The sequence below is a fragment of the Dipodomys ordii genome, unplaced genomic scaffold (assembly GCF_000151885.1).
Source record: "Dipodomys ordii isolate 6190 unplaced genomic scaffold, Dord_2.0 Scaffold24, whole genome shotgun sequence".
In the NCBI taxonomy this organism is placed as follows: domain Eukaryota; kingdom Metazoa; phylum Chordata; class Mammalia; order Rodentia; family Heteromyidae; genus Dipodomys; species Dipodomys ordii.
Window position 1 is genome coordinate 5,752,794 of NW_012267240.1, and position 27,706 is coordinate 5,780,499.

The 27,706-nt window shown below is 39.1% G+C and overlaps 1 protein-coding gene across 5 annotated transcripts in view; it reads right to left on the reverse strand.

Annotated features, from left to right (window-relative positions):
• Positions 1 to 27,706, reverse strand: part of Znf438 (zinc finger protein 438) — a 141,618-nt gene that overhangs the window by 7,660 nt on the left and 106,252 nt on the right. For 4 of the 5 annotated variants that reach the window (XM_013014781.1, XM_013014783.1, XM_013014782.1 and 1 more), the window contains one exon: positions 23,507 to 23,574. In XM_013014781.1, the coding sequence (XP_012870235.1) occupies positions 23,507 to 23,543 (37 nt within the window). In that variant the 5' untranslated portion in view covers positions 23,544 to 23,574. Of the gene's footprint in view, positions 1 to 8,539; positions 8,586 to 23,506; positions 23,575 to 27,706 lie in introns of those variants that run through there. The other variant, XM_013014785.1, reaches the window with a different exon arrangement.

Sequence of the window (27,706 nt, forward strand, 5' to 3'; positions counted from 1 at the left end):
TTTGAATGGAAGTTGGTCAATATACTTTTCAACTTATTCCTTTTATGCTGCTCGTTATTTGCAGTGTGCTATTTTTGCTAAAACACAGTTCACAGCTCACTTTATGCCTTACCTCTCTTTTTTTGTTAGAAGAAATAATGATGTTTAAATAGATCTTTGAAATCAGGATGGAGAGAGAGTTTTCAGAAGGCTAAAATTATTGCTAGGTTTGGCTACTTAAAGAGAAAGCTTATTAAAAATTGTATTAATTATTGCTCTTTGCATGTACACAGCAGATGGGGGCAGAGAGAGGGGGAGAAGAGAACATGTTGGGTTGCTTATATTCAGTTCTGATTCCAAATTGAGCTGAAAATATTTATAGTAGGAGGAAAGAATAGAAAGGCAATTTCACTCAGTCATAAATCCTCCTGAAAAATGTGACAATAATACATCACAGTATAAACCATATTAATATGGTTTCTTATGAATGACTGTCCTTATGAATGACTGTCCACCACTCTTCATCTCAGATGAAAAGGCAAGGTCCCACAATAGCCTAAAAGCCCTCACACCAGTGGTTCCTGGGGCCTCACTGACTCATTTCTTGCTTCCCTCCAGCCTCAGTGGTCTCTGCTAGAGGGGCACCTCCTAGGTGCCTTTGCCTTAGCTATTCCCACAGGCCTTGAGCATTTGTCCCTCCTTAAATCCCCAGGGTGTTCTGCATTACTTCTCTCAAGGTTTTGTTCAACTTCCTTCTGGTGAGCTCTTCTCTTATTATTTCAAACTACACTCTCATTCTGAACTCCTGCTATGGTTTAGATGTGATGTCCCAAGGTCCACCTGTTGGGAATTTGTGGAACCTTTTTATTTTTGTTTTTGGTCAGTCATGGGGCTTGAACTCTGTGCCTGGGAGCTGTCCTTGAGCTCTTCAGCTCAAGGCTAGTGCTCTACCACTTGAGCCACAGCACCACTTCTGGTTTTTCTGGTTGCTTACTGGAGATTAAGAGTTTCACAGATTTTCCTGCCCTGGCTGGCTTTGAACCACCATCCTCAGATCTTGGCCTCCTGAGTAGCTAGGATTACAGGCATGAGCCACCAGTACCCAGCTAACCTGAAGAAACTTTAAGAGGAGGGGTGAGGGCTGGGAAGATGGCTCAGTGGTAGAGTGCTTGCCTTGCATGCATGAGGCCCTGGTTCAATTCCTCAGCACCACATAAGCAGAAAAAGCTGGAAGTGGTGCTGTGGCTCAAGTGGTAGAGCGCTAGCCTTGAGGGACAGCACTGAGGCCCAGAGTTCAGGCCCCACGACCGACAAGAAAAAAAAATAAAAGAGGAGGGATGGAGGGACCCTGGTTAGCTCTTACGGGAGGGTTGTTTATAGAAGCCTTGGCCTGGCTCCATCCAGCCAATCTTTTTTGGAGACTTTCAGCCTCCAAAACTCTGAGCAAAATAAACCTTTGTTTCTTTATAAGCAGCCTTTCTTGGGTATTTCATTACAGTAATGAAAAGCAGACTAATACAACTGCCTGCTCCCATTTCCTGTTTGATCCCTCTGAACACTTGTTCCATCTGACATGTTACATCTGGGATCAGCTTTTTCTTAATGAAATGAGATTCTTAAGGGTAGGGAGTTTGTATCTTCAAGGCCCAGAAAATCATGTGGCTGGGATTAGTAAATATTTGTTGAATTTTTCAGTGATGATAAAATGACCAGTGAGGGAAATAAAGAATTTACAGATGGAGCTTAGGAAATTTTCTAACAATGAAAAAAGAAAAAAACATTTTAAATTGTCCATTAACATTTGAAAATACAAAAATTAAACAAGACATCTCTCAAATATGTACTTTCTCAATTTAGCTACATTCACTGCCAGAATAAGGGGAGAGGCTAATACTATAATTAAGACCTTAAAAACAAAGGAAGAGAGAGGTGGCCAGTCCACTAATGATCAGGAAAGATGGCAAAAGAGAACACTCAATGATCAGGTTCAGAAGCAGAAATTGCCTTGCAAACAGACATATGTAGAGGGAAGTGTAGGGGTCAGGTGGTAGGAGGAATAGCCAGATATGGACACACTGAAGCTCATTGACAATGTCACTTAGAAGCACAGAAGCATCAGATAGTGTCAAGGTTATCAAATTCTCTAAAGACCAAAATTGGGAAAGGACTATTTTTGCTCTTTTATGACCAAGTATAAGAAAGCAACTTGATGGTTACAATTTTCAGAAACTGGGTATATTTTACAGAGCCAGACCAAAGGACTGAATGGATCATGACATGTTTAGGTGAGTGTGCTTCAACTGATCTTTGAAACTCTGTATTATGGTGGGAATAAAATCACACAGAAGAACAATGATATTCAAAGGAAAAGGAGGCCAACCATAGTTAAGTACAAAGAACACTGCCCATTCCCAAGGGTAACTACCTCTGCCCCATCAGGGAGAACCTGATCATCAGCATAAGTCCACTGAACAGCCTGCCTGGACAGAGGCCTGGAGGACAGGTAGTGCCACAGGATAGAGTCACTTCTCTTCGAGATCCCTAAGGTGGATGCTGGGGTAGAAAGACATATCAGCTGCCTCATGATCAACAATCACAAACTGAACTTAATCTGTGGGTGAAGGTAAAGCCTTGTGTGTACTTGTCTGGTCTATTTGGAGGAACCCATAAAGCAAGATTCTCCAGGTTGAGTCCTATTTCTCAGCATCATTAAGTATAAGAATGAAACAGGCAAATTAGAAGAAGTGCAAGGCAGGAAAAAGAGAGCAAGGCCACAAAAATGGAAGAAAACCCCAAAAACCCTAGAAATGACTTAAATATCTAATCAAAAGGTTACCAATGAAATAACCATCCAATTATATAACATAACAGCAAGAAAAGAATGAATTAGCCTGGCACTGGTGGCTCATGCCTGTAATCCTAGCTATGCCAGAGGCTGAGACCTAAGGATCACAGTTTGAAGTCAGGCTGGGCAGGAAAGTTTGTGAGACTCTTATCTCCAGTTAACTACCACAAAAAAACCTGGAAGGGGAGTTGTAGCTCAAATGGTAAGGCACAAGCCTTAAGCAAAATAAAAGAGCTCAAGGACAGTGCCCAGGCCCTGAGTTGAAGTACTAGGACCAACATAGAGAAAGAAAGACAGAGGGAGAGAAGGATAGGAGGAAGGGAGAGGGGGCGGGGGTGGGAGGAGGGGAGGGAGGGGGGGGAGAGAGAGAGAGATAGAGATAGAGAGAGAGAGAGAGAGAGAGAATAAACTAGATTGATATCCTCCAGTATGTCAGCTTTATAGTATGCTATCACTTGGATCAAAGGCTGGGGGGTGGTGTGCATAAATATATTCCTGTATAGGTGCATTTCTTAAGGAAACAAAGCAGCTATTAGTGGAGGCTGCTGTGGGCTGGGGGTGGGGGTCATGTCTTCCTCTGTGCTTGGCTCATGGAGGGTTTTCAACATGTATCTGTTGAATCAATTTCTAAAAGTGGTGCCCTTTTAGGATTTTCATGGTTGACTATATAGATATACACAGTTAAAAGGGCTCATGTCTTTTATTTTTCCTGACAATTTAATGGCAAGAATTGCTACTAACCAGGGTAGTAATCTAGTTAGCTGACAGGCGGTACGTGGCTACCTTCTGAAGTCAAGCGCTGCTGGGAAGTATGGAGCTCATTACCTCCTAAGGACAAGTGGAGTCCTGAGAATTGTTCTGCCAAACATTTGGCTCTTTTAGATAAAAGAAGGTAATTTTCAATAAAGTTCAGTTATGCTACAATAACCACAGCTTTTAAAAAATTAATTTGAACAATAGGAGTCCTTAGAAAAGATTAAAATATCAGTACATCTTTTTAAATTCTCAAATAGCAAGGAAGTATGAGATGGGAAGTCTTTCTAGGCACTGCAGCTGTAACAGTGGTTTATTCCTCTCCACATTTACAAGACCTTTCACAGATGGTGTGATCTGAAACCCCTCACCTGCACCTACTAAATTACATATCTTCCAGAGGTGTGCAGTAAATAATGAGGAGAAATTTCCACTGACATTCCTAATTTCTGGAAATCCTAAGAAATTACCCATAACAGTTAAAGACACTCACAGCACTCTTGGGTGCTACACATGGACTTTTATTAACTGAAAACATAAAAGGCTCACTCAATAAAATTAATTTTGCACAATTATCCAAGGAGAATACTTACTATTAGGATCTTAAATGTGGGATGTTTTTAATATCATAAGCATATTAAAGTGGCTATTTTGAAAAGTAACATTTGCAGTTAGTGAGACATTGTTTCTAACTGGAATAAAGGGGAACTGGTTAGTGCTGAGTACTTACTATGGTCTAGAATCTACCACAGGCCTTTTCATTGACCTCTCACCCAAATTCTGCAAGGAAGTATTTTTGTTCTCCCTTTTAGCAATTCAAATGAGGCTTGAGGAAAGTAAGTAAGAAAGTGAGTAAGCACAACCATTTAAAGTAACCATGTTCTTCGTTTTCTTGTCAAGGGAGAAACATTATAAAACTGTCATAACTAATTGCACGCTGCAATGTAATTTCTGATTAAAAATTTTTTTTTGACTGGAACTGGGGCTTGAACTCAGGGCCTGGGCACCATTCCTTGGCTTGTTTTGCTCAAGGCTGGTGATCTACCACTTGAACCTCAGTTCCAGTTTTTTGGTGATTAGCTGTGTTTTCCTGCCCAGGCTTGCTTTGAACCATAAGTCTTAGATCTCAGCTTCCTGCATAGCTAGGATTACGGGAGTGATTCATAGGCATCCAGCTAATTTCTGAATTTTAAGGAGAAAAAAAATTGAAATAGAAATGGCTTGTCGTATCTAAAAAAAAATACCATTAAGGGATCTTTCTTTCAAAAACTCCAGCTAGTAGAATGAACTGGAAAATTAAATGAAAGTAAAAGCTGAATTTTATAGTTGAATGTGTCACTTACCACCCTGAGGATGCTGATGAATCTAAAGGCTGCCTGGCAGCATTCGTATGGAGATGTGCCACAGGTGTCTTTCCAGCCTCTAGTACCACATGACTAGCTCGGAGGGACACCTGGACACATGGCCCTTCTACATGTAGGCAGCAGGGAGGAAAGAATGAGGGCTCAAGAGCACTAGGTGCCAATGCCTAGCCAGTTTTATCAAACTGTTCACTGCACAACTGGCGTAATTAAAAGACAAGTGCATGGGGCAATTATCTAGACAGCTGGGCACAACTCACTTCCTGATTTCCATTTGCAGAATGAAGGCTCACTTTGTTGCTTCTAAACAAAGTTGTCCCCTCTTGGTTTGGGCAAAGTCCTATTATTCCCTCTCCTGGGGCCACAGGTCCACTGCTAAAATGTGAGGGAGTAAGCAGAGAGAGAAAGAGAGAAAGGGGGGGGGAGAGAGAGAGAGACAGAGAGACAGAGAGAGAGAGAGGCCCTGCTCTTGAAATGGGCCCCTGGGATCCAGGTTCAGAATGAAGTGAAGCCAAATCAAGCAGTAAAGAGCCAATATTTTAAGGTACTGTTTAGGTTTTAATTTTATTAAACTGAAAAACCCTATTTTCAATTTTATTTTATTTGCTGGAATTCTTGTTTAACCTCTCACTTGGTTTTCAAATAATAAATTCCAGTTGGGGTTCAAAATGTTTCCCAAGATGGGTCTCTGGTTAAAATAAATATGGCATATCCCTAGAGAAGTCTTGGATAAAAGGAATGTCTCATAACACAAGGGACCTTAAGTTAATTTTGTCCAAAACACTATAAACACATTTAGCCCTTGCCTACCCTCTTGCTTCGCTGCCTTCCAGAGCTGCAGCCACAGGCTGAGGCAGGAAGAATTTATTGAGTACTGGCTGTGTAGCACAGGCTGTTAAAACGTGCTGGCAACAGGAACAGCGTCCTTTTGTTTGAAAATAACTCATTCCTCGTTCTCAGATGTGCACTGTAGGACCTGCGGGACTCCTATCTTGGGCCCAAATTTCAGGAAATTTGAAGCAATTCAAAGTAAGCAAGCCCATTTCCAATTGGAAATCATGTGTCTTGTTTTGTCCATTCTCCTTGGCACCTGGTCTGCTCTGCTGAACTCTGTGCTTAGCTGACTCTCTCCCCTGCCTTAATCACATCCTAATCACGAAGCACTGTCCACTTCCACAGGCCTTTGAGAGCTGGCTTGCCCAACAATGAGATCATTGCACCATTAGCCAGAAAGGGAATTCTCATGTTCTGAGCAGCTGAGTTCCTTTGTCAATACCATTTCTTAAGCGATAAGTACCATATTAGGTGTCGGGTATTGTTCAAAATACTTTCTGTGCATCATTTTATCCCAAATAAGCAGAGTAAGGCCTTACTGTTAAATCTATTTTACAGATACAGAGTTCTAGGCTGGGAGGCAAAGATACTGGAACCTAGGTCATGCCCTCTGACTCCACAGGCCCTTTCCACCCCTCTCACAGCTCAAGAGTACTGAGTCAGGGCCTCCTTCACAGCCCCAAGGAGGGATTAGGGTCTGATAGTTGTGGTGTCAGCGCCTGGCTCTGTCATGTACGTGTGACCTTAGCAAGTCATTCTCTGGGCCTGCATGCTGTCACCTACAAAATGGGCAACAGGATCTGGCTATAGAGGTCACATCAGAATTAGATGAGAAAAATATGCACGAAGGTGCCAGATACATGCTCAATGTGCATTATGAAGTTTGACATTTATTTTCAGTGGATTTTAAAAAGGACACAGAACTTGAATGCTCATGGTATGGATGAGAATCTTTAAACCTTTTTCTTCTTTCTTTCTCTCTTTCTTTCGTGTGTGTATGGTGCGTGTGTGTGTGTGTGTGAGAGAGAGAGAGAGAGATAAATGTGAGAAAGGGAGAAGAAATGGCTGCTACTTGTTACTAATGATCGCAGTCTTTGGCAGAGGTCAGCCATGCCCACCATCTTATCCAACCTGTCAGTATCTCTCAACTGCAGGCCTGGGTGGCAGATGACCACGTGTTAATTAGATGAGCCCTGCAGTGAGAATAGGAGTTAACATTTCTGCATTTTAAAGCTGTGTTTTGTGGGGACTCTTAACTTTTATTTACATACAACAGAGGTGCCAATCTTTGCAGAGACAGAGAGGAGAGAGAGACAGAGAAGAGAGAGAGAGAGACAGAAAGAGAGAGACAGAGAGACAGATAGAGAAAGGGGGGAAGCAAGCCAAGTATCAGGGACCCTGTGAGGGAAGGTATGTAGGGTGGGTTGGGACTGGTTTTATCTCTGGAGGACTGAGGGCACAAGAACTTATGATTTCTCAATTCAGGAATTCAGGAGTGGAAACACCTGGGCTGCTACAGTGGGTAGAGGCAGGGCAACTGAAGGGTTTATTATTATTTTTTTGTTTTGTTTTTGGTGTTCTCACTAAGGCTTGAACTGGAGCTTGGGTGCTGTCCTTGAGTTTTATTTTTTGCTCAAGGCTAGAGGCTCTATCAGTTGAACTACAGCTTCTCTTCCAGCTTTGATAATTAGTTCCTGCTATGCTTACAGGCATGAGCCAGTAGAGCCCGGTACAACCTGAGTTTTGAAAGTACTTCCTTGTACATTTAGCATTTCACTGAACAAATCATTAAGTTTACAGAGGTGAAGTTAGCTTAAGTACAGAAAAAAAAAAGTTGAGCAACAGAAAGAGAGCTATAGTCCATAAAAGTGAATAAATGAGATATGTAAATGTATTATGAAACAAGAAGAAACAAGCAGCTTTTGTTGAAGAATTTAAAAGGCAATTACCTTAAATATTAGTGGCAATAAAAGAAAAAACCATAATGTGGCTTGTTAAATTAAGTAACTAATTATTCTTTGGGGGCATATAATTATAGAGTCCCAATGAAAAGTAAATTTAAAAAGCTTTATATTTAATTATATATTTTGATAATTCTGTTTCAATGACTTTTTCCATCGTCTTTATTATTATTATTATTTTGGGCCCGGTCGTGGGGTCTGAACTCTGGGCCTGGGTGCTGTCCCTCAGCTCTTCAGCTCAAGACTAAAGCTCTACCACTTGAGCCACAGCGCCACTTCCGGCTTTTTTCTTTTTGCTTATGTGGTGCTGAGGAATGAACCCAGGGCCTTTGGCATGCAAGGCAAGCGGTCTACCACTGAGCCACCTTCCAAGCCCCAATCGTCTTAATTATTAAAGCTCTTTTTAGTAGTTTTTATTTCTAGGAGAATTTGTTTTTGATTTCTAGTGCTTCAAATGGAAAACTGTTGAAAACCATACAAAACACTTTTTTAACTTGTTTATCTTTTTGGCAAAGATAGTAGCATGCACAAAGTTTTGTTCATCATTATACAACAGTCAAGTCAGTATCTTTCCCCAAATGTAAGAATGACACATAGCATAAAAACTTAACAAAGTGCTAGTGACTCTCCCAAGACACTAAGCAAGACAGACTTCTGAAATGTTTTTACTCCATTCTCTTAATATTCTTTTTGTTGTTATATTACTAGGTTGTTAATATGCATTTGAACTCCCACTGAAATTTAGAGCTTAATCATAACTTTAACATGACAAAGGCATCTGACATTTTAATCCAGATGACAAATACCTGTGCATGTTGCCTTCCCAGCAGATTCCGACATTTGCTGAGTCAGTTGGTTCTCCCCAGGACTATTGGAAACATCTGCAAAAGAGCTTTAGTGAACTGCAAAAGAGCTTTCAAGAAGCATCCACCTGTCTCATGAAACCAGAAACGTCCTACCAGCCAATGAAAATAGCACCCTTCATTTTTAATCTTATATTTCAACTGCAGTTGCCTAGCTCAGTATCTGGGATGACTCACAAGATTGACAGCTGGTAAAGAACATCTTTTCCTTAGTGAGATAGACAGATAAGGTTTCAGCACTGCAATACACATTCAGTTAGAACAATTCAACGAGACACACAGGAGATGGAAGCTCCTTACTGTTGGACACTACATTATTATTAATGAACTAAAAGCATTAAAAACCCCACAAAACGTCAACACAGTCCACGTGGTATTACTAAAAGCAATGGACAAGACCCCAAAGGTTATTTTTATGTCATCATTTCAAAAGGGCTACACACACACACACACACACACACACACTTCAGTGGTAGAGTCTGGCATGTGCCAGAATCAATCCCTAGTATGGAAAAAATGTCATTTCATTGGTACAGATGCTTGATCTTCACTTCTGAGTTGCCCTCACTCACAGTAATTTTACACTTTTACATGCAAGCCTTTCTATACCTGGGCTTTTTTTTTTTTTTTTGGGTCCGGTCGTGGGGCCTGAACTCTGGGCCTGAGTGCTGTCCCTCAGCTCTTCAGCTCAAGGCTAGTGCTCTACCACTTGAGCCACAGCGCCACTTTCGGCTTTTTTCTTTTTTGCTTATGTGGTGCTGAGGAATCGAACCCAGGGCCTCGGGCATGAAAGGCAAGCGCTCTACCATTAAGCCACCTTCCCAGCCCCTATATCTCAGCTTTTAAGGCAACATTTCATTCAATCATAAGTCAAAACACTCAAAACACACAAAGTTGGACAGGCATGAGCCTGTAGCAGTCAAGTATGACCATGTGGCTACAAGTCTATTTTTCTCATTGATTACCATTCCCTAACACTATGGATGGTGACTTCTGACACACCTTTCTTTAACATGAACAAACTAATGCAACCCTAATACTTTTTAGCAAAGTAAAGAAGCAAGTGAAAGTAACAGGCACCAACTAGTACCTCACTTCCTTTGGAGTAGCTGACCAGGCTCTCAGATGCAGATTCTGAGGTACAGTGAATATAAATCAGCTCGAGACCTGAGCTCTCATCAAGGTAATCTTATTAAGGTTTAAAAGCTTTATTGACCAATTTGAATTTTTTCCTTTGAATTCTGCTGGCTTCTCCTTCATCAATATTCTTCATTCTCCTTTGATGACAACTACAAAACCAAGTTGAAAGGAGTATGTCTCATCTGACTGTGGAAATATGTAAGAGTTCACTCTCCATTTACCCAGGAGGGTTGGAATGAGTGCTCAGAGTGCCAGTTCTCTCCCAGTCCTGTGGCTATGTGACTATGCCTGTCTGTGTGTACGCTTAGGTAGATGTACTGGCTGCAGAACTAGTTTCATGGCTGCTCAGGCTAAGTTCAACCCACTGCTGTCTTCTTCCTACAGAGTTTTTCTCCAATTGGCCCCCACTTGTGTTCTCCACTCTTGCTGCCTGCTGACTAGTGCTGAAGAAACCCACTCACCGTAAGCCCTTGACAATGTTGCAAAGAGTAAATTTTTTAAAAATTTAAAAAAAAATTTTAAAAATTTTGTCTTGAAAATTCTTCTCCAATCCCTTGGCACCATCCATTTACTTTCATTCCTAGATGTCTTTCAGCGAGGGCTCACCCAGGCTCCTTCCATTGTTCTAAAGCACACTCAACTGTCTCCACACCCACCACCATTGCCTCCTTGGCCAGCAGCTTTCATCATTGACGGGCAGGAGAGGTCATTATATGGGACTTGCTGTCCCTTCTTTCTACTTCTAAACTTCTCTCCTAGTTTTTTTTATTGTTGTTATAAAGGTGATGTACAGAGGGGTTCCAGTTACATAAGTCAGATAATGAGTACATTTCTTTTCCCTACTTTTTTTTGTTGTTTCATTATACCATGTACATAATGCTCTCTTGTGATGGAGAAAGGAAGATGAGGTACTAGCTATCACTCTAAATATATGATCAACTGCTTCAAGTTTTGAAACAATAAAAGCATATACATATCTTGGAATAAAGAGATGGAGGATTCCTTTTTTTGTTTGTGCTGGCACTGGGGCTTGAATTCAGGGAATCATGCCTTTACTTAGCTTTACTGCCAAGGGGCAGATGTTCTACCACATAAGTCACATCTCCACCTCTGGCTTCAGAGACTCTGCATGGGCTGGCCTGGAACTAGGATCCTCAGACTTTAGCCTCCTGAGAGGATTGGGTTCTTAACCCTTTTGCACCCCACTCTCTTCTCCAGTCTCTTTGCACTGCTCCCAGCTTTCAGCGGACCCCTTCCTGGCAATCCTAAGACTAGCTACTCAACCCTACTTACTGCTTTCTTCTGTCCTTTGAGGCACTGATGTGTACAATGGTATTCTATTATCTGTCTCTTCCCATGAGGCAGAGTCTAGCTTTATTCACTACCAGGACCTCAGTCCCTAGACCAGTGTCTGTCACAGAATATCATATTCATTTAGTAAATGCAAACACAAAAATATAAATATATAATAATCTTGGGCCTAATTTTGGATACTTCTGTACCAATCTATGGATGTAGAAATTGCATGTTTGTTGTAGGGTCATGAAACTGCAAAGAGCTGGATCTGAACCCTGATCTTTGCAGTAAAAAGGCTGTTTGTTCTTCTATTTCAAACGAAGTGTTTTGCAATTTATCCCCTTGTAGGGTCAGTGTCTTCCAGTGGCTGGTGAATACCCCATAGTCCACCCCAGTGTTGAGAAAACAAAGACCTTTTTACCAATTAAGAGTGTCTTTTTAGGGGATGATGAATGGCCTGTTTTACTAGAAATCTACACTACAGTGGCTGGATGGGTGGCAAGTTGAATTTACAAAGTAGTTGTAGCACCCTAACCCATTAGGCTCATACAGAATATAATTTTTTTTTGGGGGGGTCCGGTCGTGGGGCCTGAACTCTGGGCCTGGGCGCTGTCCCTCAGCTCTTCAGCTCAAGGCTAGCGCTCTACCACTTGAGCCACAGCACCACTTCTGGCTTTTTTTTTTCTTTTTGCTTATGTGGTGCTGAGGAATTGAACCCAGGGCCTCATGCATGCAAGGCAAGCGCTCCACCACTGAGCCACCTTCCCAGCCCCAGAATATAAATTTTTAAAGTAAAAAATTTACAATAAATTCTATGACACTTGTAAATATTTTTCTTGGTAATACTAGAGTTTGAACTTAGGACTTTGCACTTGCTAGGCCTATAAAGTTTCTTTAATACTTAAGCCATGCCTCTAGCATCACAATACTGTTAAGCTCTGAGAAAGTAGGGTTTTTGTTGTTGTTGTTTTTGTTTGTTTTGAGCAGTTGTGTGGCTTGAACTCAGGGCCTGGGCACTGTCCCTGGGCTCTGTGACTGAAGACTAGTGCTCCATTACTGAGCTATAGGGCCACTTCTGATTTTCTGATGGTTAACTGGAGATGAATCTCACAGCCTTTCCTATCCAGGCTGGCTTTGAACAGTGATCCTCAGATCTGTCTCTTGAGTAGCTAGGATTACAGGCATGAGCCACCAGTGCCCTAAGTAGGTTTTTGTTTCTGTTTTTTTTTTTTATGAGCAAACATTAAATGAAAAATATTTATGATTTAAAAAGTAATAGAAAGAGACTAGGAAAGTGGCTTAGTGGTAGAGTACTTGCCTAACATGCATGTAGCCCTGAGTTTGATTCCTCAGTTCCACATAAACAGAAAAAGCCAGAAGTGGTGCTGTGACTCAAGTGGTAGAGTTCTAGTCTTGAGCAAAAGAAGCTCAGGGACAGTGCCCAGACCCTGAGGTCAAGCTCCAGGACTAAAACATGAAACAAAACAAAAAGTAATAGAAATGGAGGGGTAATTTTGTAATTTCAAGGTTCCTACTTTAAAAACTGAGGTCACTGAAGAACATTATGACTGGAAGAAACAGTGTAAGAATGCTCAAAGAATTTTGGGTGCTGGGAGCCGGTGGCTCACACTTATTACCCTAGCAACTCAGGAGGCTGAGATATAAGGATTGTGGTTCAAAGCCAGCCCGAGCAGGAAAGTCCAAGAGACTCTTACTCCAATTAACCACCAGAAAAAAAAAAAAAACGAAAGTGGCAATGTGGCTCAAGTGATAGAGTGCTCTCCTTGAGCTGAAGAGCTCAGGGCCAGCACTTAGGCCCAGAGTTGAAGCTCCACAAGCGATAAAAAAAGAAAAAAGAAAAAAGAATTTTGGGGTTCCACTCACACATGGCAAGTCTTAACTCTTTCTGTGAACTTGATAAAACACCAAGACTCTGATGTCTGATCTTGGGAATCTGGTATGAGTGGATGAGAGAGAGAGAGAGAGAGAGAGAGAGAGAGAGAGAGAGAGAGAGTGTGTGTGTGTGTGTGTGTGTAGGGTGGTGGTTCTCTGAGACAAAAAAGACAAATTGCATATAAGATGGTAAGCAGAGGTCAGGAACAAACCTGGACACAACAGTAATCCTTAATCTTTATTGGCTTTGACTTCTATCTCTAGCAGCAGAAGATTAGAGTAGATCAGGGTTTTCTTTCTCTCTGAAATAGTAGTTTGATTTTTAAAGAAGATCCGAAAGACACATGTTGAAAGAGAACATGTTGAAGAACCTAGTCATATTTAGGTATCTGGCAGACACTTTCACAAGTGAATGAGTGGAGGTTTCATTACAAGAAAACAACTTCAGGCCATATTTGTTGTCAATGGTAAAAATCAACTTGCAAGAGGCAACTGGGGTATTGGAAAACTTGAACTTAACTACCAGAAACTTGAAGCTTCTGAATATAGATGCCCTTTGATCTATAATGAGGTCGATATCTTGAGAAACCCATTTTAAATAGAAAATATCATAGTAGAAAATGCATTTGGTCCACCTAACCTACCAAATATTGTAACGTGGCGGCAGCACACAAGTGGTCATTGTGGTTTCATGGCTGACTGGCCCCTGAGAACAATGAAGAGGAGTTTCATGACAACAGCTTGGGAAACAAAAATCAAAATCCAAAATCAAAGTACATTTCCACTGAATGTGTACGTGCTTTCACATCATACAAAACCCAAAACTACAATAGGAACAATCTGAAATTAGGTTTCTCTTAATGAGTTTTTAAGTAACAGTATACAATATTTAAAAAATATTGTATAATAAAAAATAAAGAAGATTTGCATAAGTCAGTGAACTGATGCTTTTTACGTGACCAGTGCACATATAATGATTAATTAAGTGTAAAACAGAGTACCTGTAACAGAATATAAAACATATAGTGACATGGTTTCAAATTTTACAATACAACTAAATTTAAAAAGTTACTCTATGGCAAATTTTGCTGTACCAATCAGCAAAAGACCTGAATTATCTGAAAGCTCTATAAAATAGTTCCTCCTTTTCTGGAGGTAACAAAGCTGTATTTTCTTGAAATAATTCAGCATAAATAACACCATAACAGATTGAAAGAAGGATCAGATGTGAAACTCAAAACTCTCTTCAATGGAAACTTTAAAATATTCACAAAAAAATAAGTTAATGTTTGCCTTTTCATTAATCTTTTGGAAAATACAGACAATTTCATTAAACTAGGTTATTTATGTTACAATACAGTGAGATTATTATTTTAAAATGAACCCATAAATATATATTTTCCTGATTCTAATACTTAAGATGAGAAATAAATATGAATGGTGTTCAGATAAATAAAAATGGTCTTTAGAGTCCACATCATTTTTAAGAGAGTGACAGGGTCCTGAAGTTAAGAAATTTAGAACTGCTAATTTAGATGAGACTTATATCTCACTAGGTTTTCTGAGATCCTATGATCCTGTTCGTGCTTGTGCGTGCATACAGAAAATCAACTCTAGAAATATTTTGCTTTTAGTTAGGTTTTACTTTGTTTTTCTGGTCCTGGGGCTTGAACTCAGGGTCTGAGTGCTGTCCCTGAGCTTGCACTCTACCACCTGAGTCACAACTCCCCTTGTGGTGGCTTCTTCTTCTTCCTTTTTTTTTTTTTTTGAGATAAGAGTCTCAAGGACTTTGAACTATGCCTTATATATCAGCCTCCAAAATAGCTAGGGTTACAGGCATGAGCCACCAGTACCCAGCTCTGTTCAATTTTTATTACCATAATCTTTGTTTCTTTGAGACTATGGAATATAGACCAATATAGATCATATAGATCAACAAATAATAAAGTTAAAAGATAATTTATCCTAATAAAAGTTTAATTATTAAAATATTACCAGCAGCTGGGTGCCAGTGAGCTATGTTTAATCCTAGCTACTCAGGAGGCTGAGATCTAAGGATTGAGATTCAAATCCAGCCCAGGAAGGAAAGTCTATGAGGCTCTTATTTATAATTAACCAACAAAAAGTCAAAAGTAGAGCTGTGGTTCAAGTGGTAGAGCACTAGTCTTGGGGACAAAAGGTCAGGGACAGTGCCCCAGCCTTGAGTTCCAGAACTGGTAAAACAAACACACAAACAAACAAAAAATATATATTCAGCTAGCAATGTTGGAATACAGATTAAATAATAAAATGCTTGACAAAAATCTTGTGGAATAATTCAGAGACATGTCACTTAATTTGCATTGAATTCATAGAATATATCATAAATTATGTTCACATTGTTTACATTTATATTTTTCCCATGAAATAATATCATTAGATGTAATATGTAATCTTTTGTAAAAAAGCAAATACTATTTTTAAATTTTTTAAAAACTGCAATTGGTTTAAATTTAATCAAAACCATAGTAATCATAAATTTTTCTTTCTAATATTGTTTACTTGAATTTCTGTAAATATTTTTAGAGTTCTGATGCTAACTAATTGAAGACAAGAACATATATTATCTCTATCTAGAGTGCTAGTGGATTTATAAATTGCTACTGTTACTATTACACTTTTAAGACAAAAATGCCTACCCTCTGTTCTTGGTTTGCATAATAACTGAACCCCTGTCAAATGAGCCCTTGCTCAGCTCATCACACCAGCCATCTGCATGAATAAAGATGTAAGCATCTGCTGTATGGCAAATGGTCTCAGGGGCAGATGTTGCCGTCTTCATGTTCATGTCACTGGGGCTGGACACATTATTTGAACAGATGTACACAATCTAAAAGTGTTGTGTCCCACAGTGAAATGTCTCCAACTGCTTCCTATCACAGTACATAAGTGCTATTTGCACCTGCATTTATGTTAATGATAAAAAGGCAGCGGGAGTTCTGATAAAGTGAGATGTGATGCTATGAAATATAGTTACATGGTTAATTGGAATTTCTGAGAGCTTGTACTGCCAAACAGCCACACTGACACCAATACCTGTCCAAGTAAATGGTCTCATTACCAGCCCGCATTTTTAAGCTGGAAAAATATGGTAATTTCAAGTAACAAATTAATCTGAACTTACTAATAAGAATATTATTCTAATCTCCAAATAAAGCAGCTTCTATATCTGGTGTACTTGGTAAGTTTTTGATCACCAAGGTCATTTTCCATTTGGTTCTATAAGGATAGGTCACTAGATATGTGTGTGGTTTCCATTTATTCCTCTGTCAACAGCAGAACACTTATAATGCACAGCTATATTTTCCACAAGTTATTGCATCGGAAAGTTCCAATTTCTAGCATTAAAGAGTTAACCAAAACCAGCTTGAAAAATGTCAATTTGTACATGGTCTGCAGCATGAAATGGTACAAAAAGGTCCAAGAACAGCATTTACACCACTTGTTAAGATCAGAATGTTTCCATATGAATTTTATATATTTAGAAACATAATATTTTGGTAATACATAAAGAATGGTTCTCCCCCCCAGTAACGAGGTCAGAAATCAATGTTAACCACTAAATGCGAAGCATCAAATTACAGTGAGTCTCCTTGCTACTGTGCATTCAAATGTGAGGACCAGAGAGCTGACTTACAATAGTAGTGTTCTTTAATAAGCTAGGAAGTTGTGGCTACTTTCAAATACTTTATTTGTGACTTTATTAACTTAAAACATTCTGTGCACAGAATTATTAGTCAAATGCTATCCAGAAGAACTTTTATTCCTCAAATTTGTTCTGAGATTCCTATTGTGTTTTGAAAGACTATTTACAAGGTCTATTTGTCTTTATTATTTAAAGATTCAAAATTTCCTACTTGATTAAATTTATTTATGACCCCAAATCTAGTGTTCATGGCGTTTCACAGTCACTCATGGGCATGTGCAAAGTAGGGAACATTCTGAGTCACCTGATGTGCACTGTTTCCAGCTGGGGTCAAATGAGGTGATGCTCTGCTTTCTTGTTTTAGCTTCCATGCTGTAACTAAGGGTCCTTTTCATGGTCTATTTGTTTTGTTGGTCTATTTGTTTTCATGGTCTTTTGTTTTGCTTTTGCTTTTTGCATTTTTGTGGGTTTTTTTCTTGGTTATTTCACTGAAGTGGCCATCAAACACAATGCTGATGAGGTCTCATGTTCCTAAGCACAAGAAGGCTGGAATATACCTTATGAACAAAAGAGGTAAGTTAGATAAGCTTTACACAGGCAGGAGTTATTGTGCTGTGCCTGTGAATTCAATGATAATGAGTTAAGGATATACCTGAAACACACAGCAAGCAAGAGTGTATATTGATTGGTGTTAAAAATGTTGAGATCAAAGGTCCACAGGAACTTAATCTTGTATATCATCCAGAAACAAGGAGTATTTGGTTCAATAGTGGTTCAGTATAAGTTAATTCAGTGATGCCTATGACTTTATAAAATGTAAATACTACGAATAACAAAAACAGACTGTGCTAATCTCACTTAAATGTTACAAGAGCAATCATTATTATCCTCATTGGATAGATGTAGGGACTGATTTAGCAAAGATCACAAACACTAAGAAGAACAAAATGAGCATAGCTCAGCTGTCCAGCTTAATTTTCTTTCATAAGACTGAGGGGAGAGAGGAGGAATGGAAGAGGAGGAAAAGAAAATCTAGGAATGGAGACTTAAGAAAATAGCTTTCATACCATGTTTAAAAAACTAAAATTTCGGTTTGATAACAAGATAATAAGATACTTTTAGGTTAAATCCTCATAAAAGTAAACTCATGCTTGGCTAGGCAGTCCCGTGTGATTAATTAAGACAGCTGGAAGAGAGCAGAGCTTACTTTGGTTTTACTTTTCCCCTCTTTGCTTCTTGCTCATTACTCCATCAAAGACAATAAATATTTATTAACATTTGCTTTCATTGACCTTAAAACTTTAGTTTAGTGTTTAGATAAGAATAAGCAAAAGAAGACATAAATATTTTCACAGCATCTTATATGACTTATAAAAAATTGTTGGAGAGTTTAAAGTCATGTACCTAAGAAACCATTGATGTGTTTTACATCTTGCTAAAGATAGAAAATTTATCAGTAAATTTATAAAACTGCCCCAAATAACAGTTTTCCCTTGGCTTTACAAAAGATGTAAATATCAACTAGCTACTTTACATGTTTCCTAAGTTCTAAAATGCTATATTCACTAATACCAAATTGTTTATATAAGACATGAACGTATTTTGGGGGTTGTGCTACAACTGGTCATTTTGCAAGTGTTTTATTGAATCAGAAATTCCAGGTTTTTAATAAAGACACAAATTTACATGATAGACTCTAATGGATATGGCTTAGCAGTCAGATAAGGTACAAATTTTGAAAGTTAGTGTCAGTTGTGCAGCACGTACTCAGACAAATGCAGTGGTCCTGAAGGTGTAAGTAGAGCCTCTGTGTTTGTGCCTCATAGCATATGCTTGCTTCTCAAGGCTCACTTCTTAAGTTCATTTGTGTAGGATGAATAGAGCAAGCACTCACAGCATTAAAATAGTTATTTCAGCAATACCATGTGAAGGAAAATGCTAGAAAACATACAGGAAGACTCTTCTACCCACAGCAAACTTGCCTGGGAAGTGTAAAATGAATTGTGGAACAGAAAAATGACTAAGAATTCTAAGTGACTCCAATAAACTCAACTGGACTCAATACAATCTCCTGACTAAGGAACAGCAGAAGGATTTGTTTTAACCAACTATGTAAGGACTTACAATTCATCCTGCCAGATCCAATGAACAAATCTCAATCCTCAGTGGATATAACCACAGCGAACTTCTTTGCAGCAAATAAAAACACATTGTCCCTGTCAGAAAGCCATTTGGTGACGCTGTCAACAGTGCAAGGGTTTTTTTTTTTTGTTTTCTTTTAAAATCTGTCCTGGAAATAAATCCCCCCGAATTTCCCATCACTAGTAGTGTTATGCTACAACAAACCTAAGAAAAAGAGCTACAGTTGGCCTATGTTGTTTCCATGCCTTTTCTGAAAATGCAGTTTACCACTATAATTACTCTTTTCCAACATAAAAAAAATTCACACACATTTCTATTACTATATCAGTTGAAAATAGCAAAGAAAAGAAGAAAATGATATACCTTATCCCCAAATCCTGAATTCAGAAGACAGAAAATAAAATAAAACATGTCTCATGAACTCCCAAAGATTAAGAAAATTAATTTAATATTTTGACACAGAGTTGAGTATGTAGCCTAGGTAGTCTTTAAGTTTATGGTCCTATTTATGGTCCTCCTATTACTACTGCCTGGTGTGCACATCATGACCCTCCCTCCCTCCCTCCCTCCCTCCCTCCCTCCCTCCCTCCCTCCCTCCCTCCCTCCCTCCCTCCCTCCCTCCCTCCCTCCCTCCCTCCCTCCCTCCCTCCCTCCCTCCCTCCCTCCCTCCCTCCCTCCCTCCCTCCCTCCCTCCCTCCCTCCCTCCCTCCCTCCCTCCCTCCCTCCCTCCCTCCCTCCCTCCCTCCCTCCCTCCCTCCCTCCCTCCCTCCCTCCCTCCCTCCCTCCCTCCCTCCCTCCCTCCCTCCCTCCCTCCCTCCCTCCCTCCCTCCCTCCCTCCCTCCCTCCCTCCCTCCCTCCCTCCCTCCCTCCCTCCCTCCCTCCCTCCCTCCCTCCCTAGGGGCTTCCTCTACAGCTCAGGGTGACTTCAAAAGTCTGATTCTCCTGCCCTATCCTCCTGAGTACTGGGATTACAGATATGTGCCACTGTTTGTCAAAAGGAAAATGATAATACTAAGTTATAGTAGAAAGCTAAAAGTAAAAAATTTCAGTACAGTGGCACAATAATGTTAAATCTCTTTAAGTAAAATTAGGAAACATTTTCTCTCTATGTATGTAGTTACTTCTTCCGAGGTTGAAACCCACATCTCTAGCCTCTACATTCTATCTGGTTGAAAATGACATACACATTTATATATTAAGCAAATATCATATCTTATGTTATGCTTTCTGACCAGCATCAAAGCCACTGGCTTGAACTGTCCTTTCATCTAGCTTTCCAAAATAAGTTGTACTTCTAAGACAGAATGTATCAGGCTTTAATCTAATTAATTACATACATGCCTATTGTGCCAAGAGGATTCTGTGTTGCCTGAAAGCCCAGGCTCTGTCTGATTCATTTTTGCATCTACCACTTCATCTGACATAATCCTGGCAAGAATTTTCAGTAAAGATGGTAGGCTGGTGAAGTGGATTTCATTATGAAATTAGTATGTAATAATAAGTCAGAAATTGCAAAAGCCCCACATTTATAAACAACCATGGATGGTTGTGAAAGAAATTACTTGGCATTTAATTGAAAAATGACATGCCCAGCAAATCTCATGTCACATAAATTATTATATTTGGTGACAGAAAAATAAACAGAATCGTAAAAATCAGACACTATTTTCCCAGACATAAGAACATTTAGATGAATGAATAAAATGAGAACAAGGGCATTGTATAGGTCTCATGTACACTTGTATTACTACTTTTCTTTCCTTTTTGTTTTTTTGTTGGTCATGGGGCTCGGGTGCTGTCCTTGAGCTCTTTAGCTCAAGGCAAGTACTCTATCACATAAGCCACAACGCCACTTCCTACCACTTTTCTTTACTAATTTCTGATTTTGATTTAAACAATTTTATTTATTTCTAATATACTTTTTATTATATTTAAGTAGTTGTACAGAGGAGAATTGCTACCCCAAAGCAGTTTATGCATATAATGCTTTTTTTTTTTTTTGGTCCATCCTGGGGCTTGAACCCCAGACCTTAGTGCTGTCCTTGAGCTGTCTTTTGCTCAAGGCTAGTGCTCTACCACTTTTTTTTTTTTTTTTTGGTCAGTCGTGGGGCTTGAACTCTGGGCTTGGGCACCGTCCCCACACTCTTCAGCTCAAGGCCAGTGCTCTACCGCTTGAGCCACAGCGCCACTTCTGGTTTTCTAGTGGTTTATTGGAGATAAGAGTCTCACGGAATTTCCTGCCTGGGCTGGCTTTGAACCACGATCCTCATATCTCAGCCTCCTGAATAGCTACGATTACAGGCATGAACCACTGGCACCTGACTTGCTCTACCACTTTAAACCACAGTTCCACTTCTGGTTTTTGAATGGTTGATTGGAAGTAAGACTCTCATGAGGACTTTTCTGCCCAGGCTGGCTTCAAACCTCAATCCTTGGATCTCAGCCTCCTGTGTAGCTAGGAGTATTAAAGCAAAATCATTTTTATATTTTTGGTCATGCTGGGGTTTTGATTCATGGCCTTATGCTTGCTAGCAAGTGCTCTACCATTGGAGCCATACCTCTAGTACTAGCAAAGTGATTTTAAATTAAATCTTTGGCTCACAATTTATTGATTAATGGTCTTGGCTAAAGAATCCAATCTCCCTGAACCTTTAATAAAGGTTACATTCAGCTATCTGTAAGGTCTAGATAAAAATAAAACATGAAATTATAGGTAGAGTGGCTATCACACGAACACATTTGACTCAGTTCTTATGTCTTCCTATCAAATTCCAGGTTTAGAGATTAAGTATCAAAGGTCTTAGAAAAGACTGGAGAGGAAGTTACTAGGGTTATTAAATCTCTAGGAGGCTCCAGGGGTCTTATTTTCTAGCCATGTCAATGGAGGTACAAACTTATATAGCAGTCTAGCAAGGTAGCATGGAAACAAAACACAGCCCTGACAGGAAGCAAAGCAGGCAAGAGGTGTGAGGGTGACATGCTTTATTTCCCTTTATTAGCTGGACAGCAAGCAGGTCATTGCCCAATTACTCGTATCTCAGGACTAGAGTGGAATGCCTAAGAACTTTGGCTTTTCCAACAGGGAAAATGAAGCTCAGAGGCAAAATAATTTTTCTGAGATTCCACTTGTGGTAGGAAGGGGTCTGAGAAAGGAGTCCAGCTTTCCCATGTCCCAGTGGTCTTCCTTCTATGCCAATCCTTCTTTGTTTAGATCAAAAGAAGGTATTAGTAAAGTTAGGACATTAAGTTCCTAATCCTTTCATCAATTACCAACTTCCTCACTAATCTTTCAAGGGATACAGGGGAGAGAACATGCATAGAAAGCGTGTGTTCTTTACTTCTACCGAAGGTTCCCCTCCCCCCTTTCCATTCTTGTTTCCATTTTTGCCCCAGTGCGCAGCACTGAATTGTATGTGTTAAGGGTGCTCTCCCTTTTGCCCAATGCTACAATGACATTCAAGACACAGGGTCTGTTTCCAGTGGATTTCTTGCTACAGGTCTCCTCAGATCAGATCCTGCTTGGCCTTCAAAGGGCATGGGGTATTACAGCAGGAGGCAGCCTCACATGTATATAATCATTTAGCCTCCCCAAAAGAGAAAGCCCAGAGATCAATAACTACTAAGAGTAACTAATGTTGGAGTGTGTGTGTATGTGTGTGTGAGAGAGAGAGAAAGAGAGAGGGAGAGGGAGAGAGAGGGGGGGAGAGAGAGAGAGAGAGAGAGAGAGAGAGAGAGTGTTGGTACTAAGGCTTTAATTCAAGGCCCCATGCTCTTGCTCATCTTTCTTGATCACAGCTGCCACTATACTACTTGAACCATTCCTCCAGTCTGGCATTTTGCTAGTTAATTATAGATAGAGTCTTGAGGACTTGTTTGCCTAGACTGGCTTCAGGTTGTGATATTGATACATTGTCTCTTGATTAGCTAGGATTACAGGCATGATCCACCAGTACTCAGATCTAGATTCTTTATAACAATTTTTCTTCATTCACTAAAAGATACATCTTTTACTAAGGCAATGATATCAAAACTTCATTCTGTATGGAAGAGAGAAGGTAGGGACAGGGGAAAGATTTGTATTTGTTTTATACATTACAATGCCCTTTTTAGTGAGAACAATTTAGTTATTCTATATTAAGAAAGGACTCTGATAACTCTTTTCTAATAAAAAAAACAAGCTTATGTTAAAACAGTTATGATATTAGCTAAGCATGGGCATGCATGCCTGGTAATCTCATCTACTGGGAAGGCTGTCTCAAAACATAACATTATGGGGAAATTGTTTTTCTTATCTGCTGCTTTTAAAACGTGCATGGGAAGAAACAGGCCAGAGTTGTATAAGCAATTTTCCTTTCTGGTATGTGTATAAAAAATACGTACAAATGAATTTAGTATCTATGAAAACCCATGTGATTCTGCCTCAATAAAGCCCTTTCCAAATCCACTGATGGCGATTAACACAGCTAACTGCCAGGTAATAGGCGGGGTTCTGTTAGTTGTGCGTGGAATGAGGGAGCCCAGCTCTCCAAGAGCTCTTGGCCTAGAGGAGGAGACACATCTTATAATTCAGGAATCCACATGCTCTCAGTTAATTCCAAAGAAAACAAACTTTCATGTATGGTCGTAATTTCTGTCTTTAATTTTAGGAAATAAGTCATTTTGTGATTACAGGGTCATGACACTAAATGTTAACAATAAAAACTATTTTATTATAACACAGACATTACTGTCCTCTTCAGCATGGCTTATCTTACCTTGATCTTTTGGTGGTACTGATAATGAATTCTGCATTATGATGTACTTGACTTGAATAGTAACGTTCCTAAAAATAACCAAGCAGAAATAACAGTTAAAAAATAAGGCATTATGTTAAATACATACTAAATGTTAAAAGCTCTTTTAAAAGCCTATTTATAACTCCACGAGTAATAAATAATAATTGATGTTCTTATTGCCTTTTTCTTTCTTTTCTTTTCTTTTTTTTTGCCGGTAGTGGGGTTTGAACACAGGGTGTTGTGTTCACTCAGCTTGGTTGCTAATGTCTTAGTGCTAGAACCCTACCACTAGCTTAGCTTTTTTACTAGTTATTATGCATATGAGTCTGGCAGACTCTTCTGCCAAGGCTGGCTTCAAACTACAGTCTCCTATGTCTCAGCCTCCTGAGTAGCTAGGACTATAAGCGTGAGCTACCAGTGCCTGTTTTCTCATCTTTCTACTGACAGTTTTTATTTTACATTATGTACTAGACTTGGAGAGGGACACAAGGACATCCCTCTAGTAGAATCACATCTAAGTAAACATTACCTGAAAATCAGCTGTCTAATATTTTTCACATACTCTATTTAAGAAGAAATAACTAAAATATTTAACATGTAGGTGAGGGTAATAAAATTGCAACATTTTCATTTGATGAAATATAACTCAGTCATTGAAATGTGATTAGAAGGATTATGTAGCAACATGAGAAACGTTGATGATTCAATTTAATGGATATGCATACTAAATGATATACACTAATACTACAACTATAGGAAAAACAAAGGTGGTAAGAAACACATGGCAGAAAATATGTTACACTGTGCTTGATTACAGAATTGTAGGCTCTTTTCTCTCATTTTAGCCTTTTTATAAATTGCTCCACTAGGGATTGGTTCTAGGGCTCCCTTTGCATACCCGAACTCCAAGTTTCTCAAGTCCCCTATATAAAATAGTGCAATGTTTACATGCAACCAATATGTATCTTCCTGTATACTTTAAAAGATTTCTAGGTTGCTTATAGTACAGGTTAAAATATAATATTATATAAATAATTGCTAAACTGCATTGTTTGGGATATGATGACAAGAAAATAATCTGTACATGTTCAATGTAGGTACAATATTTTAAAAACGTATTTCTGATCCATAGTTGGTAAAATCTGAGGATATAAAACAACAGATTAGAAGGGATGACTGTATCTAAATATAAAAATATGGCAACAAAAGTCTTTGAAAAATACAGTATTTTTATAGGCTTTCAAACAAGAACTGTTTCTAAGCAAAACAGTAACAACAGAAACCATTAAAGACTGATGAATTAAAATGTTGTGTGTTTTCAAAACAAGAAAATTAGGCATCAGAAAAAGGTATGACTTTCACTTCTAGCCAAGACACTAAGAGACCAGATTGGTCCTTCTGCCTGAAAAAAAACAGTAGAGGTAAACCTGTACGAAACCATGTTTCAAATACTGGACATAAGTGTTTGAAAAACTAATGCTGGAGAGATTGGAAGCAATTGAGATGAGCCCCAGAGCTATATAATAGGGAAGAAACACCTTGGTGGAGATTCCCATTGTACTAGATCTAAGAAGGCTGCTCTTGACTGGTGGCTATTGCCTATAATCCTAGATATTCTAGAAGCTGAGATCTGAGGTTCATGATTCCAAGCCAAGTCTGGGCAGGAGAATCTGTAAGACACTTATTTCCCATTAACAACCAAAAATGGACGTATAGCTCAAGTGATAGAGTGCTAGCCTTGAGCACAAAAGGTTATGGACAGCACCCAGGGCCTGAGTTCAAGCCCCAAGACAAGCACCAAAAACAAAACAAAACAAGCTGCTCTTGAAAGGGTCCTCATTGTGAACTCTCCAAACAAATATGGAAACTTCCTCAGGCCAAGGAGATTTCCAAAGTACTCTGCTTTCAGGAGGGAAACACTACCTGTTCCTATAGCCAGTTGGGACGGACTAGTAATTCCCAGAAATGCTCTTGACTGTGGGGGTGGAGGTGGGGAATAATTAACCCCAGGCTGAGAAATTTTCTGATTTCACAGGGAAAATCTTCACTTGATCTTAGCCAAAAGGCCGAGAAGCAATTCACAGGGCAAATCTTAAATGAAGACATGAATGGATCAACTATTTCCAGAATAATGCTCAGGTATACCTGGAGAAACACAAAAATATCTACCACCCAATGAAGTAAAATTCATAATGCTTGGCATCTATTAAAAATTATCAAGCATTCAAAGAAGCTAGAAAACATGATCCATAATGTAGAAAATAGTCAAAATTGATTCAGGACAGACAGATGCTGATATTAGCAGCTAAGAATACTAAGTATACAATTATACCTCATATGTCTTAAAAAGCTAAATAAAAGCCAAAATGATTTTTTAAAAAAAGACCCATATGAAAAATTTAACAGATGAAAACTACATTGTATAAGATAAAACAGATGGGATTATTAGACTACTTAAAAACTTACAAGATATATGGACATTTGACTATTCACTTGCAGATACTATTATTTGAGATGCTATTATGCATTTTGGAAAGGATACACTAAATATAGATTTAAAATTTCTTTTTTTTTTCGGAACTGGGGTTTTAATTTAGGGCCTCACACTTGCTAGGCAGATACTTTTATGTGTTCTGGTTATTTTGGGGTTAGGGTCTCACTTCCAGGGATATGCCTGAACTTCAATCCATCTACCTATTTTAGACTTCCCAGTGTAGATGGGATGAGAGGAACATGCCACTACATCCAGCCTCTTCTGCTGAGATGAAGTCTCAGGACTATTCTAATATTCTCCATCTCAGAATCCCACATAGCTTTATAGGTACACATCACTGTCCAGTTATGGATTGAGAAGGGTTCTTGAAAACATGTCTGTCCAGGATGGCCTTCAATCTTAATGTTCCTGTTTGTAGCCTTCTAAGGAGCTTAGTTGTGAACCATGACACCAGGCTACACATCAACCTTGTGCTCCTGTCTGATATAAAATAAAGTAATAAACAAAGAAAACATCCTACTATAAAAACTAGTTGACTCCAAATTTTATGAAAGGCATTAAGTTAGCAATTGATGAATGTTGAGGTTGACAAAAATCAAAGAAATGCAAATTACTAAAATGAAATTACCTTTACTGGCATATAAATTGTTAAAAAAAAAAACTGCTAAGAGTCTGAGGAAAGGCGCATGCCCACTCACTCTGTACAGCAGAGTAGGTACAGCTGAGGAGGTATGTAGTCACGTGTGCCTTAATGTCTGCAATTATTTTGGCCCAGACCTTCCTTCTACTTCTAGGAATTTATCTTAAAAAAAAAACATTGGGGTAATATGTAACATTACAAATCAACATGATTATCATTATCCTAGTTACCTTTAAAAGAACTTTCAGGATGTTATTTTAAAAAGTTGCAAAACTCTGAAGTAAATTAGTACATTTTTATAATGAAGTTATTTTAGAGATCTTAAAAAATTATTAATGCTTATGATGCATACGGTTTGTATGAAAAGTGCTGCAGTTTGAATATGAAATATTCCTCCAACAGTTTTGCATATAAAAGCCTAGGCTCCCAGCTGGTGGCACTATTTTAGGAGCTTCTAGAAACTAGGAGGAAGGACCTAGCTGGAAGAAGTAAGTAGGTCACTGGCAACAGGTTAGGTGGTTGGGGTTATCTTGTCCCTGGCTCCTTCTTATCTCTTTCTCTGCTTCCTCTGCCATTAAGGGAATGGCTGTCCTCAGTTATATCCTCTGAAGGTGACTGTCCCGGTTATGATTTTCTCTCCAGGTGCTTGAAGCCAAGAGGTCATGGATTGAACCCTCTGAAATCCTAAACTTTAAAAATCCAAATAAATCCTTCCTCCCTTAAATTGTTCCTATTAGGTATTTAGTTACAGCTGTATTTTCTCCTATTTAGCAGTTTGTTTCATGGCTCTGAGTGACTGTTTGCTTGCTGTGCAAAGCATTTCAGTTTGATGTAATCTGATTTATTTTTGCTTTTGTTTCCTGTGTGTTCGGGTTCTTGTCCAAAACCCCTTGCCCATTCCAATTTCCTGAAATACTTCCTGTTTTCTTCTAGTAATTTCATTATTTTAGGTCTTATATTTAAGTCTTTACGTTCATTTTGAGTTGATGTTTGTGACTTGTAAGAGATAGGGGTCTAGTTTCATTCTTTTGCTGTAAATATTCAA